Source organism: Dasypus novemcinctus, chromosome 2, assembly GCF_030445035.2.
Source record: "Dasypus novemcinctus isolate mDasNov1 chromosome 2, mDasNov1.1.hap2, whole genome shotgun sequence".
Taxonomy (NCBI): domain Eukaryota; kingdom Metazoa; phylum Chordata; class Mammalia; order Cingulata; family Dasypodidae; genus Dasypus; species Dasypus novemcinctus.
In genome coordinates, this window is record NC_080674.1 from 172,247,762 (window position 1) to 172,268,995 (window position 21,234).

Below are 21,234 nucleotides of genomic sequence, written 5' to 3' on the forward strand. Positions count from 1 at the left end.
TGTCCTCATTTTCATTTCTGATTTTATTTATTTGCATCTACACTTTTTTTTTTCCTTGTGAGTCTAGCTAAGGTCAATCTTCTCAAAGAACCAACTTTTAGTTTTGTTGATACTCTCTCTTTTTTTATTTTGCTGTTCTCAATTTCATTTATTTCTGCTCTTTGTTAATTCATTCCTTCTGCTTCCTTTGGGAATAGTTGCTGTTCTTTTTCTAGTTCCTCCAGCTGTCTAGTTAGGTAATTGATTTTAGCTCTTTCTTCATTTTTTAATGTAAGCATTTAGGGCTATAAATTTCCCTCTCAGCACTGCCTTCACTGCATCTCATACATTCTGATATGTTGTGTTCTCACTTTTATTCCTCTTGAGATATTTATTGATTTCTCTTGCAATTACTTCTTTATTAAAGTGTGTTTTATTTAATATCAATATATTTGTGAATTTTCCCTTTTTCTGTCTGTTTTTGATTTCTAGCTTTATGCCATTATTATTAGATAAAGTGCTTTGTATTGTTTCTATCTTTCTAAATTTCTTGAAATCTGTTTTGAGAGCCAATATATGGTCTACCCTGGAGGAAGATCCATGAGAAGAATTTTTATCCATTTTTTTTGAGGTGCAATGTTCTGTATATGTCTATTAAATTTAGTTTGTTTTTCATATTATTCAATGTTTCTGTTTCTTTATTGATCCTCTGCCCAGATGTTCTATTCAATGATGAGACCGGTGTATTCACCTCTCCAACTATTATTGTAGAGACATTTATTTCTCTCTTCTGTTTTGGCAGTGTTTGACTCATGTAATTTAGGGCATTCTGTTCAGGTGCATATACATTTATGGTTGTTACTTCTTCCTGGTGAATTGACCATTTTTAAAATATGTAATGTTCTATCTTGTCTCCAATAAAAACTTTGTTTTTAAAGTCTATTTCGTTTGATATAAGTATAGCTACACCAGCTTTTTGGTTATGGAATGCATGGAATATCTTTTTTTCAGCCTTTCACTTTTAATCTATTTGTATCCTTGGGTGTAAGGTGAGTGTCTTTTGACAGAATATAAATGGCTCATATTTTATCATTCTGCCTGTCTATGTCTTTTGATTGGAGAGTTTAATCAATTCACATTCAATGTTATTACCATAAAAGCAGTTCTTCACCCATTTAGCCCTTTGGGTTTTATCTGTTATATCTTATTTTCACCACTCTTTTTACACTTCTAGTTACTTTTGCTGATATAATAATCATTTATAGACTCTCTTTCAAGCTTCTCTCTCTCCTGTATTTTCTTTTCAGGCTGTAGAATATTTTATATTTAGCTCATGTTTGAATGCCAGTCTAACTGGATATAAAATTCTTGGCTGACAGTTTTTAGTATCTTAAATGTATCATACAAGTGCCTTCTTGCCTTTATGGTTTTGATGAGAAATCTAATCTGTATTTACTCTTATTGGGCTATTTTGTATATAATGAATCACTTTTCTCTTGTTGCTGTCAGGATTCTCTATCTTTGGCATTTGATATTATGATTAGTATGTGTCTCAGAGTAGGGCTGTTTGGATTTATTTGGATGGGAGTGTGTTGTGATTCCTGGACATGGACATCAATGTCCTTCAATAGCATTTGGGAAATTTTCTACCATTATTTCTTTAAATATTCCTTCTGTCCTTTTTCTCTTCTCTTCTCCTTCTGGAAGGAGACAACCATGACATGAATGTTTGCATGTCTCTTGTCATCATTTAGTTCTCTCAGATCCAGTTCAATTTTTTCTACTCTTTTCATAGTATGTTCTTTTATATGCTTGATTTGTTTGAACATCTATGATTAGTTGGTTCAACTCCTTTATGTCATCTGGTGGCTTATCTTGTTCTTTTGACTGGGCCATATCTTCCTGTTTCTTGGTATGGACTGCAATTTTTTGTTGATGTTTTGGCATCTGGTTTACTAGGTATATTTATTCTGGGTGCTATTTATCTCCTTAGTATAGGTCTTTCTATTTGATTGGCTTAGTGCTCCTCTTTGATACCTGGTTTGACTTAATTTGGAACTTTATAATAGCTTGTGTTTAACCAGTCTGATTGTTTTCAGCTCTTTTTCATTTGTTTCATGCCCTTTCTCCTTTGGTGGTTGCAGAGTTGGAACCTGGGATGCAATTGGTACTATAAGTCTTGAAGGCTAAAGCTACCCACATTGAGCCAGGAACCAATGAAGGTTCTCCCACCTTTCTCCCCTGCCAGGGTTTAGAAATGGAGCCACAGCTCTGTGCATTAATATTGGCTGTGCAGACCAAAACTGTCTGTAGTTGCCTGGAGAGATTGATGAAATTCACTTCCCTTCCTCTCCTGCCTGGGAAAAGGATGGAGGCTAGGTGTGGGCAATAATCCAAGCCTTGTGGGTCAAGACTAACCGCAATTACCCAGGTAGACTGATGAAGCTCTGGTCACCCTCCTTCATGTCAGGGACAGGAATGGTGACCCAGGCATGCCCCAAAATCCAGTCCATACTGGCCAAAAGTGACTGCAGTCACCTGGAGAAGGTGAGGAAGCACTGTCCCTCCTCCTGCTCTGTTGAGGGTGGAGGTGGAGCCACAGATTTTGCCAACTATCTAGTTCCTGTGGCTCAAAAATGACTGCAGGTGCCTGGAGAGCCTGAGGGAGCATGATCCCTCCTCCTGGCTTGTCAGGGGCAGGGATGGAGCTACTGGTTTGCCCACTTATCTAATCAATGTGGGCTGAAAGCAACTACTGTTGCCCACGTGGGCTGAGGAAGCATTGTACCTTCTGCTCTTTCAGGAGCAGAGAAGAAACCACAGGAGTGCCTAAAAATCTAGTCACTGTGAGCTGAAAGTGCCTGCAATTGCCTGGAAATGTTGAGGAAACACCTCCTGCTCCTGTCCTATTAGGTGCAGGGATGGAGTCAAACAATCCAGTCCATACTGGCTGAAAGCATCTGCAGTTGCCCAGAGAGGCTGGGGAAACACTGCCCCCTCTCATCCTATTGGGGGCATGGATGGAGACACAGGAGCCCTACAATCTAGTCGGTAGAACAAAAGTCACTACAGTTGCCCAGAGAGTCTGGTGCAGGTCCCCCAACTTCCTTCTTGTCAGAGGTGGGGCTGGAGCCTAAGCTAGGCCTGCTATTCAACCTGGATGGAAAGAAGCCAAACCCTACCATAACTGTGATTTTCAATCAGTCCTGATTCCTTACGCAAGTGGTAGAAATTAAAATGGCAACTATTGTCCTCGTTCCAATTTGGACAGGTTCAAACTTCATCTGTTCTTAAGATTAGACTTTAACCGGCAAAATTTATTAATTAGTAGCTAAAGTTGGTGCCCAATTGTCTGTTCCTCCCCCATTTTTGGCAATGGAGTTCCAATTCCAGCCACAGAATATGTCTCGAAACATCTTGCCCTGCCAGTGGGGTATGGGCACCAGACTCTGCAATGTGGAATGCTCCCTCACAAATCTTCTCTGCAGATGGGCAGTCTTCTCCTTCCATTCTTTCAAAGCTGCTGCAGGATGCTCTTCTAGTCTCCTGGGCCCCCCAAAAGGTGATTTAGATAGCTCTGGGTGATTACTAACTGCCCTGTAGCACGAGCTGATACTTGAGGCTCCTTACTCTGCTGCCATCTTTCCCCTCCTCACACTCAACCATTTTAAAACCCATAAATGCAAATGCACATGATTCTGTCCATTTTTCCCTTAAAATAGGCTAACATGAGAAATCATTTGACTTTCGTTGAGCTCTAAATTGCTGTGTCAAATATAGAATGAACATAAATGCAAAATGGACAAATTCCTCCTTTTGTCTTTCCTTCCTTCCTTCTTCCCTCACTCGCTCCCTCCTTTCCCTCCCTCCCTCTGCCCCTCCTTCCTTCCTTTTTTCTTTCCTTCCATTCTTCCTTCCCTCAATAATGTTTATTCAATTTCTACTGCATGCTTGGTTCTATTCTATGGGATGGAGATAAAACAGTGAGAAAAGCAGATACCTTTTTCCTCTGGGTTCTTGCAGTCTGAGGGAAGGCAGGGAGTAAACGTATAAACAGACAAATTTCGAACTGTGGTAAGTGTTAAAGAAAAAAAAGAAGTAAAATGTGTAGTGCAATGAAGAAAATCAGGGAAAATCAACTCTAGGTAGGATGATCAAGAAAGGCCACTCTGAGTTGATGGATACTATGTTTAGACTACAAGGGGATGAAAATGATCCAGCCATGGGAAGATTGACAGGAAGACCAAAGTCTAAGTAACAGAAGGTGCAAAGGCCCTGAAAAGTGGACAAGGTTGCTAAGACTTAGGAACTGAAAGGAGGCCAGGATAACTGGAGCTCTTGTGAATAAAGTTCAAAAAGTCAGGAGACAGGATTTGGGAAGTAGGCAGCTACTTCCTAATTCATTGCCTTGGAGGCCATAGTGAAAGATTCAAATTAATTTCTGAGTTAGGAAAGTACTTCATATAATAATTCCATCAGTTTCACCCTTAAGAAAGAAATGCTGCCACAAATGTTTTGGGGATTGGTGAGAGTTTCAGTTTACCTACCAATGCCATTTGCTTGGCCATTAACTGAGTTGTTGAATGTCAGTTTCCTATTGCCTGAGAGTAATTTTAGTAGTACTGCTACATATCCTTCTACAGAAGCTTAGTAGGACCAAAATCTTGTTATTGATTCTACTATTTTGCTAATTATTTGAAGCATAATAATTATTTTACAGAATTGTTGTGAAACTGTTGCTTTATATTTAACTAATGTATTTAAACAGACATATTTTATAAAGATGAATATTTTGCATTTGACAAATGGCAAAAACTGTCCCTAGATTCCAAATCAATCAATATGATTTGAGGTTAAAAGTAATTGGATGATTGACTTTAAGATTTTAAGGGATTTTCAGAGATCATTAACAAAAATACATTTATTTTCTATCCAAAAAGATATAATGTTGGACTTAGTCTGTGTAAGCAGACCCAGGGAAAGGTAATATTCCATCTAAAAGCTTAAAAGAAATACAAAAAACTATGTATGAAATTAATAATAAACCAGAATATATTTCACTATTAAAAATTTCTTCCTCCCCAGCACATTTTAACATTTTTATGCTTGATTATCTCTTATTTCAGTGTAGGGGAATTTCACAAAATATCATGCCAGAAAATATTCTGAGTAAATTCACTGAGTTAGTCTATGGAATAATAGCTTTACTTCTGTTTTATTTTTAAATTAACATACAAACACATTGATGTTTTTCAAGGGTAAAGTTCTTTGGGTAGCTGGACTTCTTACATGGTACTCAAGGCTCCAAGAGACCAAGGTGGAAGCTGCCAGTCTTTTATAGGCTAGGGTCAGTTTACTCTTTGGTTAGTGGACTATGAAGAAGAACACAGAGGTTCACTTACCCATCTGTGGCCTCCCTACATATAGGTGGACAACTTGTTTCTGTTTGACCATGTTTCTCCAGGTATAAGGACCAACATTTTTATCAGTTTCTCAAAATGTTGTGTGTTCTAGAGAAAAATATCTTTTACCCACAGAAACCAAGATTTGGAAGAGAACACAGAGGCACATTGATAGAAATAACTTTGATATCAAGTTGAAGGTGCTGAGAGACAGAGATGTGATGTTTTTATTATTGTCTTGCATTGTTTTTTAAATGTTGCATTTTCTGGTTGTTTGTGTATTTGTCTTTACTCCTTAAATAGATGAAAGGTGTTTTGATATCAGCATTGTACTTTGCACTTCTTTCCATCAGCAACTCTACATTAAACAGGCCTCAAAATTTAATCTGATTAACTGAAAAGTCAAGAAATCTGAATCTATAAGGCATGGTTTCGCAAATTCAGTCACCTTCATGGTTTGTGTCACATCTGTGTGACAGCAGGTCATTTATTTACTTAATTTTTCTCATAAAACCAAGACATTTTAATATAATTATTTATAATTTCATAAAATTATTTACTAAAAAATCAGACAGTGTCATTTACCTTAGCAGATGATACCTTTGAGGTCAATATAATGAAACCAAAACAACATTCAAATTTTGATGATATATTATTGCTTATTGGAAGTACTGAGCTTGTTATTCTCTTGAAAAAGTAGATTAACAAATCTAAGAGAGTGGTTAAAAACAAATTAGAAGTAATCTGAGACTTTGCCTTTAATAAGGACTTGCTGAAAGAAAATTAAAAAGAGAAAATGCCCTAGTTATGAGTGTCCAAGTCATTTATTTCTATGCCTATGTGCCACTTAAAATTGTCTTGTGCAGCAGAGACATGTATCCCAAACTCTGGGAAATACTGATATGTAGCAATTTTAGTAGGGCATAAATATTGAGGATGGTGCTATTTTGAATTTCCAGTATTCCTTGAAGTACTACAGTAAATTGTATCTGAATGGTCTGAAAGCAGTTACCAAAGTGATTATTTACTATAAGAAAACAAAGTGCAGTTGGATTTGTCACAAGTTTCTCCCAGTGGCTCTCAATTCTGGCTCCACCTTAGAATCACCTAAATATCAATGTATTAGATCTTCCCTAAAGCAAGTAAATCAGTATCTCTAGAGGCAAGCCTTTTTCAGTGAAATTTTTTGGCACTTTTTATTAGAAAAGTTGTGAGTTTACAAAATAACCACCTATAACATACAGGAGTCCCGTACATTACCCCACTACTAACACTTCTCATTTTTGTGGAATATGTTTCACATGAGGCAAGAACCTCATTAAAATATTACTGCTAACTATCGTCCATAGCTTACATTTGGTGTATTTTTCCCATAAACCACCTTATTATTAACACCCTATATTAGCATTGAACATCTGTTATATTTCATGAAAAATTGTTCTCTTTTTTTGTACTATTAACCACAGTTCATCATCAGGTACAAGAGTTCACTGTGTTTTCCAGTCCTGTGTCCTGGTTGAATCCATCTGAAGTGTCCACACAGTGACTTCCAGTTTCATCACAGACTTTTGCTTTCATCACCTCAGTCAATTTTAGAATATTTTCATTACTCCAAAAGGAAAAATCACAAACGCCATTATATCCCCCTATTATCAACCCTTAGCATTGGTATAGTACCTTCTTTGTGACTAATGCAAAAAACTATATTACTGTTAACTATAGTCCGTAAGTTACATTAGTTGTAGTAGCATTTCTAATACACTCCAGATAATTTTAGCATGCATCCAAGATTAAGAACTACTGCTCTCTGGGAAGCAGATTGGCTCAACTGATAGAGCATCTGCCTACCACATGGGAGGTCCAGGGTTCAAACCCAGGGCCTCCTGACCCATGTGGTGAGCTGGCCCACACACAGTGCTGATGAGCACTAGGAGTGCTGTGTCACTCAGGGGTGTGCCCCTCATAGGGGAACCCCATGCACAAGGAGTGCACCTTGCAAGGAGAGCCATCCCATGCAAGAAAAGCACAACCTGTCAAGGAGTGGCGCTGCGCACACGGAGAGCTAATGCAGCAATATGATGCAAGAAAAAAGACAGATTCCCGGTGCCGCTGATAAGAATGTAAGCGGACACAGAACAACACACAGCAAATGGACACAGAGAGCAGATAACGAGCAGTGGGGGAGGGGGGCGGGGGGAAGGGGAGAGAAATAAATAAAAAATAAATCTTTAAAAATAAAAGAAATGCTCTATATCATGTATTGCACATTCTGCATGTGTTGGACATTGTGCAAACTTAATGCTTGAAAGTTGTTCTATAAATAAAGAAATACAATATATTTCTTCCTTGGTATATTTCTTGAGGGTAAATAATTATATCCTTCATTCACATTAACTTCTATAGTTTGAAAGTATTCTGTGTTTAAAGTTGATCTTGGATGTCCATAGACAGAACATAGCAAGAAATGCAGATTCCATGCATGCTTCTGGAATGGAGATGAGCACCAAAAGTTTTTGTGACTTAGTTTTTCATTCTGTTGCCATCATAACTCAATCACAATAAAAGACAGGGTCTAAGTTCTGCCCTCACAGACATGATTTGCTGAATGAGACCAACACACTAATGGCCCCACTTCAGGTCACAGCCTTTTTAAAGATTCCATTATAAAGTGTAGTGTGCAAGATGAGTTACACAAGTTTTCCCAAGATCATTCTGTTTTAAAACTGTACATTAAGTGGAGCAAAATTCCCAGTTTCTATTCTGTAGAAAGCATGCATAAATGAGAAACTAGCAATCATTACTTTTAATATTTTTAATAGTCAGATTAAAGTGCTTTATAAAGAGAAAAATTAGGAATATATCAGTTTAATAATTAATATTATTTAGAATATTAGGAAATTCCTATTCTTTTGAAATTTCTTTCTTAACACAATTTAGTATCGATGCTTTTAGTTATGTTCTATCTTATAGCCCTAGAAAATAACGATGACTATATTTGATTTAGTGTGTTAACCTTGGCCTTGTTTCATTTTAATCTAATAAAATTTTTTATGTGTGTTAATTAGGTTTTCACATCCTGAAAATCAATAGTATTTAATTAAGAGAATGATATAAATCATACAATTATGGTTTGTATAGTTGACTCATTTTAGTATTAGGTATAATAAATTTTGGCATATAATATACAAGATGTACATACCACATAAACATATCTCAATGAATTGTCATCAACTGAAATGAGTATCCATGTATCCACTAAGGAAGTGTAGAGATAAATATTGCTTTCATTTCTTCAAAATCTCCTCATCCCCCTGCCGATTTCTACCATCTCTCTCTTACCTCAAAGTAACCTCTATCCTGACCTTGAGTACTAAAATTGAATTTTGCCTGTGGCTAAATTTTATATACACAGAAACATACCATAATTGTCTATGCATGACATCTTTTGTTTAAAATTATACTTTTTAGATTCATTTTGCTGGCATGTAGCAGTAGTTCACTAATTGCTATTGTTTTATAATATTTCATTATGTGAATACATCAACTTTTATTTATCCATTGTACTGTTGATTTGATTTATAGCCATTTATGGATATTACCAATAAAAAACACCATTAATATTCTTGTACGTCTTATAGGAGATACGCATATGCATTTCTTTTTTTTTTTAATTTCTCTCCCCTTTGTCCCCACCCCCCGGTCTGCTCTCTGTATCCATTCGTGGTGTGTTCTGTGTCCACTTGCATTCTTGTCAACAGCACCAAGAATCTGTGTCCTTTAGTGTGTGTGTGTGTGTCATCTTGCTGCATCAGCTCTCTGTGTGTGCAATGCCACTCCTGGGCAGGCTGTTCTTTTTTCACGTGGGCCGGTTCTCCTTGTGGGGGTGCACTACTTGTGCATGGGGCTCCCCTATGCGGGGGACACCTCTGTGTGGCATGGCACTCTTGTGCACATCAGCACTGTGCATGAGCCAGCTCACCACATGGGTCAGGAGATCCTGGGTTTGAACCCTGGGCCTCCCATGTGGTAGGCAGATGCTCTATCAGTTGAGCCAAATCTGCTTCCCTGCATTTCTTTTGGAATTAAATATAGGAATGAACTGTCTGGGTTATAGGACATATGTGTGCTCATCATTAGAAGATTCCCCTCCAGCCGTGTATGGTATAAGTGTCCCAACTGCTCCACATTCTTTCCTTTAATTTAGGAAGGGTCAAAGCAAGACAACAAAAAGAGGAAAAAATTGAATGAGCTGGCTAATACAGAGAAAATGGGTTTTGGTGATAATCCTAGAATATACCCTGGTAGTGATGGTTTCTCCTACTTATTACTTTACTTAAAGGCTTTGTCTTTGATAAATGAAAGTAATTATTGGCAAATATCACTGTTTCTTCAGTCTGCAAATTAGGGATAATTATAGGAACATCAGTGTTTCAAGAACTTAGTGGGAGAATGCTTTTGAAGTCCTTAACATTATCCTGGATCATAGTGAGTATTTAATGAATGGTAGCTATTTTTGATATTATTATTATTTCTCTAAAGAAAGCTAGTTAGGCAAAAGTGAATTTTGTCCACAAATCTCCATTAAACATGCCCTCATGGAGCTTATAGTTTAGTAATGGTGCTAGACTCTAAGGAAATCAATAAATGCACACTGTGATAAATGCTATGATGCAATCAAGGGAATGGTAGAGTGAGGAACAAATGTAGATAGGACAGTCAAAGAAGTCCTCTTATGAAAAGGTAATGTTTGTGTTAAAAGTTGAAAGATACGAAGGAATAAGCCTGGTCAAGAATTGGGTGGGGAATGGGATGACAGCAAGGTTGTAGGCAGAGAGAAAGGTATGTGCAAAGACGAGTTTGGCCTGGATTCAGGAACTTGACAAACTCTCAGGTAACAAGAGGATGTAAGGAAAATCACATTCCTGTGTTAATGAGCCTTTGGAGCGTGGGACTCCCACTGGATTCCATCATCTGACTAGAATTTGGGGTAGCAGGGCACCGCTGTGTGCGTGGTAAGGGACAGGAATAGAGATTTATGATGCATAAGCTGTGGGAGTCAGAATAGAGGTAATATTAACAGAGCAGAAAAATCCAGTGCACAGGAATTTTTATAGAAGAGATTCAAAGGTTTCATTTCACTGGGATGTAGGTCTTGGGAGATTTATTTTACCATATAAAGCACTCTGTATTCAGGCTGTACTTATGAAATAAAAGTAAATTCAAACTAGGACCTACAAAATATTAATGAAAGCAATGTTATGAAAGAACAATCTACTGCTTTAATCTTTAATAATATTTCAAGCATAAAAATATTTCTTGTTTATTTTTATATTCAACTACTCACTGCTCTATATTAGAGAATGAAGAATATCTATTCTGCCTTTATTATGTTAAACACCAATGGACCTGCAAATATCTGAGTATAACGACTCTTGGAAAGTTCAATGACTAGATTATTCCACTGTTAACCTTAGAGCTTTATCGAATCTGTGGGAATCAGAAACATCTGGATTAAAAGTTAAAATTCTGTACATGAATGCTTAATTTGCACAGATGCAAATATTCAAAATATGTGCCTAAATCTAAATATTTAGAATCATCCATATCAATTATAGGCATTCATTCATTGAACAAAGTATTTTCAGGGTATGTTTTATATTTTAAGCAACTTTTTTCTAAATACAATTTTGTTTGTTTCCCATTATAAGCATTAAATATCTTTATTGCAAAAAAAAATTCAAATCATGCTTAAAACCATAAAAGCACAAAGAAAATGAATAATCAACTTTTGTCACATGGAGATTCATATTCAGACCCTCTGGGGCAGGAACTTGGGAAACTCTATTTTTGAAACCTAAACCAAAATACAAACACCCCCCTGATACACACACACACACACACACACACACACACACACACATGCAGCGAAGAACTAAGCACCTGGGGTATAAACAATCTATGACTGGAATCCTCAGATTTTAATATTCATGCCGATCGCTTGAGAATCTTGATAAAGTGTTCTGATTCAGGAGGTCTGTGTGGCTTCTGGGTTCTGCATTTCTAACAAGCTCCAAGGTGTTGCTGATGTGTTAAGGCTCTAAGTAAGATGATCTTATAACAATGTTTCAAAGCTTTCTGAGATGAAAGCTCCACAACATGTTCTGCATTCTCTCAGATATGATCACTCAGATCAACAAAAATGTTATGGTTAATTTAGAAGTAATTTCAATTTCAATAGTTCTCTCCAGAAGAGTATTATTATTTTTTAACCAAAGGGCACAAGGAGGAGTAATAAATTCTGAAGGCTTTTACATTCAGATTTGTGCCCTCAGCCAGAAGTTCAAGTTTATGTTTACTCTCAGCCCACTCAACTGTTTAGTCAATTTTCCTGAATCATTAGCAATCCATCTCTGCCCAGACATTATTGTAGAGTTCACAATTCCACAGAATGCCTCACTCATGGTCAGACTTCACTGTTTCCAGGTGACCCACCTGTGAATGCAGAGTGCTTGTCTCCTAAGATTTCCAGAGAGTTGTAGACAGCACTGAATGAGAGAGGTTCTTTTTATTTAAAGTAAAATCTGGAAACCATCCCAGATTATGTATGAGCCCCTTTAATTTATGCCTCATCTAGGAAGGCTGCAGAGAAGAAAAACTTCATTTATTTATAACCTAGGGGCTCATTATTTTTCTTCCTAGAAAACATCTGTTTTTAGTTCTTCTCAACCCCTATTGGGGAAAGGCCTGGAAGTAGCATCTGTAGAGTCAGATTTTCGCTATATCATTGGTAGTTATTAAAAATCCAGCAGTAGTCACGTCATAAAAATAATTATAATGGACATATTTTTCACGGCTATGTGTCACACATTGTGCAAAGCACTTAATGAGCATTGTCTTAACCTCACACAGAAATAAGATATAGGTACTAGTGTTATCTATATTTTAAAGTTGAAGACTTTGAAATGTATCAGTGTTAAATAACTAGTTCAAGGTTTAGGAACTTGACAACAGTAAGTGACAGAGGCAAGACTAGAATCTAGAACGCAGACCTAGGACTTTCTAACCCCCAAGTGTATACTCTTGATTTCTCTATTCAGTTTTACATTTCTCTGCGTAAATAGACATCTTGAAATGTAAACTACTCTGTTATAGTTCCTTTTATATGAAATAATCAATTGACAATTTCTGCCATTGTTTTGGCATACAGTACATGTTGATTCTGAGGGATTAATTGGTACAATTTGAAAGGAGTGCTCTTTCTACGCAATTATCCCTTATCTTTTCATTTCAGGCATTTCTTCCCCTATTAAACCTCATTTAGTCTGCCAGATAGCAGTAATAACAGTAATAGTGCCATGATACTAGGATCATTTATTTGTTAGTGTGAGGAGGGACCAAAACCACTCAAACTAAAAAGTTGAATACAGAGCCCCTTCATTTAAAGACAGACATGAGAGGGAGAAGGAGGATATTTTTGAAAAAGCATTTTTTGCATGGACGTATTAAGCAGTAGTAAAACTCCATTACTGTGATATCCAATGGGCTAACTTCATTCTTTTCTCAATGTATTGTTGGAAGGATTTGGAAATTTCTTTGTCAGAGAGCTTTTGCTTTTGTTTTCCTTAAACTGACTAAGATTTGGGTCATAGAATTAGAGTTCTATCAGACACAGTTCAATAGTGCTCTAGAGAAATGATGAATTAAGGCCCAAGGGGAATCTTCTTAGCTGAGAACTAGTTTTTTTTGCCTGCAGTGATTATACCTTTAAGAACTGGTTGAAGCTTTGCCCGCCACATCATACCCTCTTTGGAAACTCTTTGGAATTCAGTACTTGTTTAGAGATCATATGCTAACAGAAGTGCAAGATGTTAGACTCTGGCTATGTTAAGTTTTATGCTGGGAAAGCAGATACTTAGCTCATTTTTCAGTGTTTCATACCCATGAAACATTAAAGGAGTGATACAAGAGGAGCTTACTGTACTTGTTTAGTAAGTTGATCCATGTCAGTGATTACTCTTTAACACTTCATCTCCACATTCTCAAAGGAGATTAATCACCTTTCTTCTACCACACTATTGTGCATGTTGAGTATGTACACACACTCATACCATACTCTGTATATACACACACATATATACATGCACATTTCTACATGCACGTATATATGTATTCAAGACACATATAGCATAGCTGTATAATAGATATACACATACATATTCAAGCTATATTCTATATATATACACACATACATATACATAGATATAAATGTAGAAGAAAGGTGATTAATATTTTAGAATATTTTTATTCAGGAGACGGTAGCAATGATTTGATATCTAACATTATCCATTCTTGAGGAAAATAAATTGACAATGAGGGTGGGGTGGAAAACTTTATATTTTAAGTCTGTGCTTTTTTCATTTGCTAGAAAATATAGAGGTAACCAATACTACTTAGTGCTGATAAAATGAAAATAGCAGCTATTATAAAGGTTTGCGTGGCCCCTAGGTCTGGAAAATATAATCATTTTGTGATGGGAAAGAATTCAGGAAAAGGGAGCAGCACAATATAGGAATTCCAATCATCTTCCAAAGTCAACCTTAACTTCCAGCCCAATTGTGCAGGGTTTCCTGACAGATCAGAGAGTATGAAACTGAAGCACAGCACATTATGTTGCTCTACGATCCATTAGTATCAGTAATTCCATTTCCGTGATTAGTACTTTTTCCATTTGTACGAGTTTCCCGTCTTAGAAACCTTTACTGTAATAAAGGGTGGTTTAGTCTACAACTACATTTTTCTTAATAGTACCAGGTTCTTAACAACTAAAGATAAATGAACCGCCCTTGCCTTCAGTGCAAGTGAGGAAAAAGCACACACACACACACACCCTGGGGGAAGGAAAGGCAGCAAGACGGAGCACTTCTTAGTAGTTCAATTGAGGGGGGAGAGGCATGTCTGGCAGTTTGTGGGAGTGAATCTAATTATCAGTTTCTTACTTTCATTAATAGGATGGAGCAAGTTAACTTCTCAAAGGAGGAAGAAGTAGATTATGCCTGAAATCGTAGAGTGTGTTCTGATTATTTGAGCATCACTTTCACAAAAATAGTTTTTAAACACTCCTTTATGATGCTGGGAAGGTGGACCAGAAGGCAATCACATATGGAAAAGGCAGCAGTAACTGGGATATTTACAGGTAGAAGGACAAGGCATACTGGAAAACTGGAGTGTACATTTGAACACGCTTTCATCTCCTTCTGTGCAATTTAATTGGACATAACTACTCCTGGGTGAAAATTTCCACCATTGAATCCATTGTATAATCCTGCTTCATTTCCTCTTTCCCATTGGTGGTTTGTGGGTAAAAGTTAACTTGAGTGAATCTGTGTGTCCTTGACCAATATTTTTGTTTTTTTTAGGCTCAGTAGCCAAAAATCTGATGATGACTATGAAGATTATGCTTCTAACAAAACATGGGTCTTGACTCCAAAAGTTCCGGAGGGTGATGTCACTGTCATCTTAAACAACCTGCTGGAAGGATATGACAATAAACTGCGACCTGATATAGGAGGTATTTTACAGGCTTTGTGGTGTGATGTCTATTTGAAAACGTAAACACACATACCACAATGGAAGTAATTATCAGCATAGTTCGAGAGAGCTAGAAACCCTAACAATACTTTTATTATGTATTGTGAAAAAGTTTACTTAGACCTGGGGAGAGAAGAGCATTCATCAGCACAAAATGAATAAGTAAGATGGTTTTCAAGTCAGGTTTGAGAGCTAGAAATTCATATTTCCCCCAGACACATCACAGAAACTGGAGAAGAAAAATGTCAGCCTCTTTATGAAGGATCATCACAGAAACAAACAAGAAAAAAAGGTGAAGGGAGGATATGTTAGTTACCTATTACTGAATAACAAACAGCCTTAACAATTTCCAGAGCATTAAAGAGTAAGCATCTATTTTGCACTACACTGACAGTGAGTTAATCTAGGCTGGGCCAAGTTGGGGTAGCTTTATCCTAAGTGTCTCTCATTCTACACCAAGGACTTAGGTAGAATTATCCGTCTCAGGACGAAAGCAAATAACAAGAGAGAAAGTAGAGACTCAAAAGGCACCTAAGTTCCTGGGCTTAGAACTGGCCCACTGTCAATTCTGTCTATTTATTATTGACCAAAGCAGATCTCATGGCAAAGGTCAAGTTCAAGAAGGGGGAAAGTACCCTCACTGAGGCCAAGGAAAGAATGTGGAGGTGGGGAACAAGGAAGAATGCAATCTACTGCAGAGAACTAGGTAATAGCCCTTTCAGGAAAAAATGGAGAATGATGAGACAAATGTGCTTGTTGAATTGAAGCCCAGAATGATATTATGAATCCCTGTTCAGTAAATGTCAAATGAAAATGGAGCACATGGTTTTGGTCATGGATGTTATACCGCAGATTTTTAATATCAGTCCTTTCTGACAAATAGGTATATAATGGGCTGCCATATGGTTTCCTTCATGTTATTTGATGAATCACAGCATCTAATAAGTCACTAAGGAAGATTGATTTTGTGGTGCGAGAAGCATTTGAGGAAAAGTGGTCATGGAAGGAATCATTAGGGAGCAATGTTTCAAAAGCAATTCATATTTAGCTCTTGCTTCTTGTGTCTACTTCATGTTTCTAATGCACATTTTTTCCTAGGTCACTAAGTAGTTATCTTTCTATCTAGGTCAAACCAGTTACAATGTCCAAATAGATTCCAGAGCTTGAGGAAAAACGTTAATATTCAAGCTATCTGAAGAAAGAATGAAGGAAAGCTAGGAGTAGTGCTTTATGATTGCTTCACTTATATACAGTTTCCCAAGTATAGTCACTTTTAATACTCTACTATGTTGTTTATTGCATTCATATGCTTAAAAGGAGATATTCCTCTAAAAACAATTCATCAAATCACTGTGTAATGTTATTAGTCACTGACACCAGGATAGCTGTAAATAAATCACTTCTGATATATCTAGACAAATCTCTTTTTAGAAAAACAAAGTCTAAAAACATTAAAATTTTGTATTTCTCCACATGCACATATCTCTATGGTTCTCTTTACAGTGAAGCCAACATTAATTCATACAGACATGTATGTGAATAGCATCGGCCCAGTGAATGCTATAAATATGGTAAGTTTCTAACAGTTTATCAATATCAATTTTATTTATTATTAGCATGTTAGGGAGGAAATATGGCATCATGGTAATAGCAGGAAACATATCAACCAAAAAAATTAGATGCATGGCTTTGGATAGGACAGATAATCTTTCAGCTCTTTTTATCTCTTGTAGTATAATTAATTTTTAAGTTTTGTTATAATTCAATGGTATCATATGTATAAAATTAATCTGTGTAAATATGCCATGCTATTCATATTCAATAGTAATTATGAATTCACTACATCCTACTTGCTACATATAACGCTCTACCACTTTTTAGAGCATTGACAATGTGAAGAGGGAATAGTTTACTTCAAATGAAAAAAGTTTTTTAGAAGAAATAGCTCATCAGATTTAATAATGAATGTCTCTTTTTATTTTTATATAATATTTTCTACCCAAATCTGAAATAAAATATATTGAAGAATGTGCTTTGATATAATATGATATGTTATGATATGGAATATAGTACAGTGTAGCAAAGCATTACAAACATAATGTACTGATTCTATAGCTTTAAGGCAGTGCTTGCCAAGCTAGAAATAAGAAGACTGTGTTGAGACAGAGAGAGAGGACAAACTTTAATTGTTCTCACTTGGGTAAATAACATGTATGCCACCACCCTCATACTCGAAACAAATAAGTTTGCTAGTTTAATCATTAAACGAATTCCACATGTTTTTTCTTTACAACAAGAATTCTCAGAATCTTTAATATTCTGATGTGCATTTTAAATATCTAAATGAAAGAAGCTACATATGTGGTGTATTTAAACTTAGAGCTCTTTGTTTTAGGAATACTAGACCCCAGAACTAATGTCCGTATATCACACTTTATGAAATACTGGTTCAAAAAATCAGTGCTTTTATGTGCTTTTGTTTTTATTTTTGCCTAAATGGAGAGCAGAAATTATCTAATTACCGTATCTTCTGGGACATCGCTAATTAGTCGACAAAGGACTTCATAGAATAGGCTGCCTTCCCATTACTTGTATATTGCAAATATGAAACTAAATGGAACTATATGAAAAAGGGAGCATGCTTACCTCCAACATGGGCATACTTAATCACAATGAAACACGGTGGCAGGTGATGCAGGGAAAGAACACAGAACAGGATGAGTCACCAAGAAAAGACAATTATAGTCTGGACCAGACAGGTTCTGTGTTCTTGGGCAAAACAATAATCTTTCTTGTCCTCTGCGTTCTTCATCATGAAAACGTAGTGGATGGAAGGGACTGGACAAGAAAATATGGAAAACCCTTGCCACCCAGCTCTCATAGCTGAACTAAAAAAAAAAAAACTATTTTCCCATTTATTGACATGGTTAAGATCATGTAGTAAAATGATTCTAGGTGTAATTAGGATCGCTTCATCAAAATATTGTAGATACCATGTTTTTATGATAAATATAGTTTACTTCTGGTTTTTATTGTTACATGACGTGGTTTATTAAATGAAATAATGCATGAAAAGTCATTTAGCAGGAGGAGAAGCACAAAGTAAGCATGTGATGAATAATGATATTAACAAGAGTAAAATATTAGAAATCTGTTAATTTACAATGAGGGTGATAATAATTGTGATGATGGAGTTCGGAAGAAAGGAAGCTAGGTATTGTAGAGCTGCAGGTATGCTATGTAATTATTTGGATTAATTGTTCGTTTTTGAAGATGATGAAAATGAGGCCCAGAGAATAAATGTGTTTTCCACAAAGACTACCTCTACATATGATAGCCAAACTAGAACTCAGGTGTTTCCGCTCCAGGACTAATGGTCTGAATATCACACAGCACCTACATTTCATTGATTAAAGACAATCACGTTCCACTTTAGAGATGTATGCTTTAAGGAAATCATTAGAGTCATTTGTCATTATAACATCCAAAGAACATTCTCTGTGATAGTATTAGAGTATTGGAGATTATTTTAAATTGGTTAATTTCATCTAATTTAGAGCAAAGAACAACAAAAATAGTTTTTTTTTGTTTTTTTTTTTAATGCTCACCTTTCATTGAGCATTTGCTATCTGCCAGTAACGGTGCAAAGACTTCCCATGTATTCTCCTTTTCTATATGCAAGTGACCTTTAGGATGCCCATTTTATTGTTAGAGAACCGAGCCTGCAGAGCTCCAGTTTGGGGATTTTGTACATTCTGGACTTTGTTTCACTCAACCGCAGTGTTTTGAAGTTGGGCAAGTTTGTTTCCCAGGAGATAACTGACACTGACATTTTTATTTTCACAGCGTGGGGGAGGGGTACACTACTGGCATCTACTGGGTAGAGACCAGAGATGCTGTCCAAAACCCTACAATGCACAGGATGGCCCCCACAAAAATAATTATACAGCCTAAAAATATCGAGGTTGAGCAAGTCTGCTCTGTAGACACGGAATGAGGAGTGTCTTATTTTGTGGTGATCTTCAGCCAGAGCTCATTTAGATAGGGTCCATTTCTCTTAAAAAAGATCAAATTGGTATACAAAACATGGGCGGATCAGTAATCGCCTCAGCAAAGCTCTTACTTCCTTTTGTGTTATACAAAGCCAATGTCACTTTGTATCAGACTGACAATGAGAAAAGAGAAAGACAGAAACAGGAGAGAGACCGAAATATAAATGAAGGCTCTACCATACAATCCTTCTGTGTTAAAAATGTTATTTCATCTTTCTCTTTAAAACAGGAATACACAATTGATATTTTTTTTGCCCAAACATGGTATGACAGACGCTTGAAATTTAACAGCACCATTAAAGTCCTCCGACTGAATAGTAACATGGTAGGAAAAATCTGGATTCCAGATACTTTCTTCAGAAACTCCAAAAAGGCTGATGCACATTGGATAACCACCCCCAACAGGATGCTGCGAATTTGGAATGATGGTCGAGTGCTCTACACCTTAAGGTATTTTGGAAAAGGAAAAGACTACTTGCTGGGAATAAAACAAATACCAACGCAACCTCCTTAAAAAGAAAATAATTTCAAGTCCACATCAGGTTTAGCTTGTTTTATCAAACAAACACATGACACTACCAAATTCGTTTCTATTTCTCATTTTAATGAGCATTTCCAAAGTACTAACCACAGGTAAAACTTGCTAATTTCTTTGATTGATATGAGAACTTTGTTTTCCCACAAGTGATGTGAAATTTCCTCTGCCTTTGCAAGATGCTCTGACTTTTTCAACAAAATTGGCTTTTCATGTGGGTACCCTGATACTTTCAGATATAAAAACTAAAAGACAATAAGTCATCCTTGGGACCACCAGGTGCTATGCTTGGAGATACCTCCATTGCCAAGGAAACCATTTCTAGAAAAGAATTTCTAACGTCAAAGTCTTCATATATCCTTCTCTTTTTAACTGAACAATGGCAGGTAACTAGACTGAATTATCTTCCATCCCCCGACATGCAACTCCTCATTACATTGACAGACTGTTTGACTTAATTTATTGGCTATTTTGGGAATAGACCTCTTTGGGGAAAACTTGAAGGAGTTATCTTTTATCTTCTGAGCTTAAATGTTAGGCAACATTTGGAAGATTTTCGATTTAAATTATTCTATGCCATTTATCTTAGCACTCCATTCTTACATGCATTTAAAATATTTTTCCATTGAAATTTCTCCTTGGTGAGAGTACATTATTAAGCTGTGTAATAGATAAGTACACAGATTCAGAAGTCAAACAGAACTGGTTTTGGTTCTTAGGTCCTGTATCTTATTATCTTTGCAAAAAATTTGGACAACTCTCCAGAATCTTTGAATAGAAGGGATTTAGGGGCAGCTAGGTAGTGGTAGTGGTCTTGGTACTAGAAGTTTTATGTAAAGTCTGAGTTTGTATAGTAAGCATGATATTTTCACTCAGGTTACTTTTTTATTTAGAAGGGCTAAACAGAAATTGATGGAGATAATTAGGAAAGAAGCCACCTCCACCCCATCCCCCCCTATACATTCACAAGGCACTATTTGGCACCACAACAAAAAAAGCTAGTTTTGCTTTCATTTTCTCAACTTTCTACAAAATAGAGATAATAATTCTTACCTTAGAGACTTGTTTTAAGGACTAAATGGGATGACAGATAAAGTGTATAATAGTGCTGAATAAATAGTGACAACATATGTTAAAATATTATAATTGCTCTAGGTCTTAGTATACTGGAATTTCTAGCTTCAAAATGATTCATGCTAAGTGCACTTGTGGCATAGACTTTATGCCTTATACTCTATCTAACATACTGGAAATAATACTTTAAAATTGTTCCAAAACTGTATCGGAGATATTTCAGTTACTAGGAAAGATAGTAGTTTGTATTCATCATAGGTTTCATTGAATTGAGATAAGATAAGGACTGAAATTAAAATCTAATAGAAATCAAAGTCTAACTGATAAACCAGAGCTCAGGCAAGCTTTTGAAATATTAGATCAGTCATACTATCTTAAGTCCCTTAATCTTTCTCATAACATAAGAGTACTTTTACTTCTATTAATTTGTGCAAACATTACAATTATGGAAACTATCTCAAAGATGTCATTCATGAGAATCAATCAAGTTTTGAGAAGTTACCAATATAGAAGATGATTTTATTCTGGTTACTTGTCTTCATCATCTATGAGTATAGGTGTGTGTAGATTATCTATTATCTATTTTTCTATCTATGATCTATCC

The 21,234-nt window shown here is 36.2% G+C and overlaps 1 protein-coding gene across 2 annotated transcripts in view; it reads left to right on the top strand.

The window, feature by feature from the left end:
- The window catches only part of GABRG2 (gamma-aminobutyric acid type A receptor subunit gamma2), a 107,129-nt gene that overhangs the window by 18,429 nt on the left and 67,466 nt on the right, over positions 1 to 21,234 (top strand). For both annotated transcript variants that reach the window (XM_004450560.3, XM_004450561.2), the window contains exons 2-4: positions 14,798 to 14,949; positions 16,473 to 16,540; positions 19,251 to 19,471. In XM_004450560.3, coding sequence (XP_004450617.1) covers positions 14,798 to 14,949; positions 16,473 to 16,540; positions 19,251 to 19,471 — 441 coding nt within the window. The remainder of the gene's footprint in view (positions 1 to 14,797; positions 14,950 to 16,472; positions 16,541 to 19,250; positions 19,472 to 21,234) is intronic.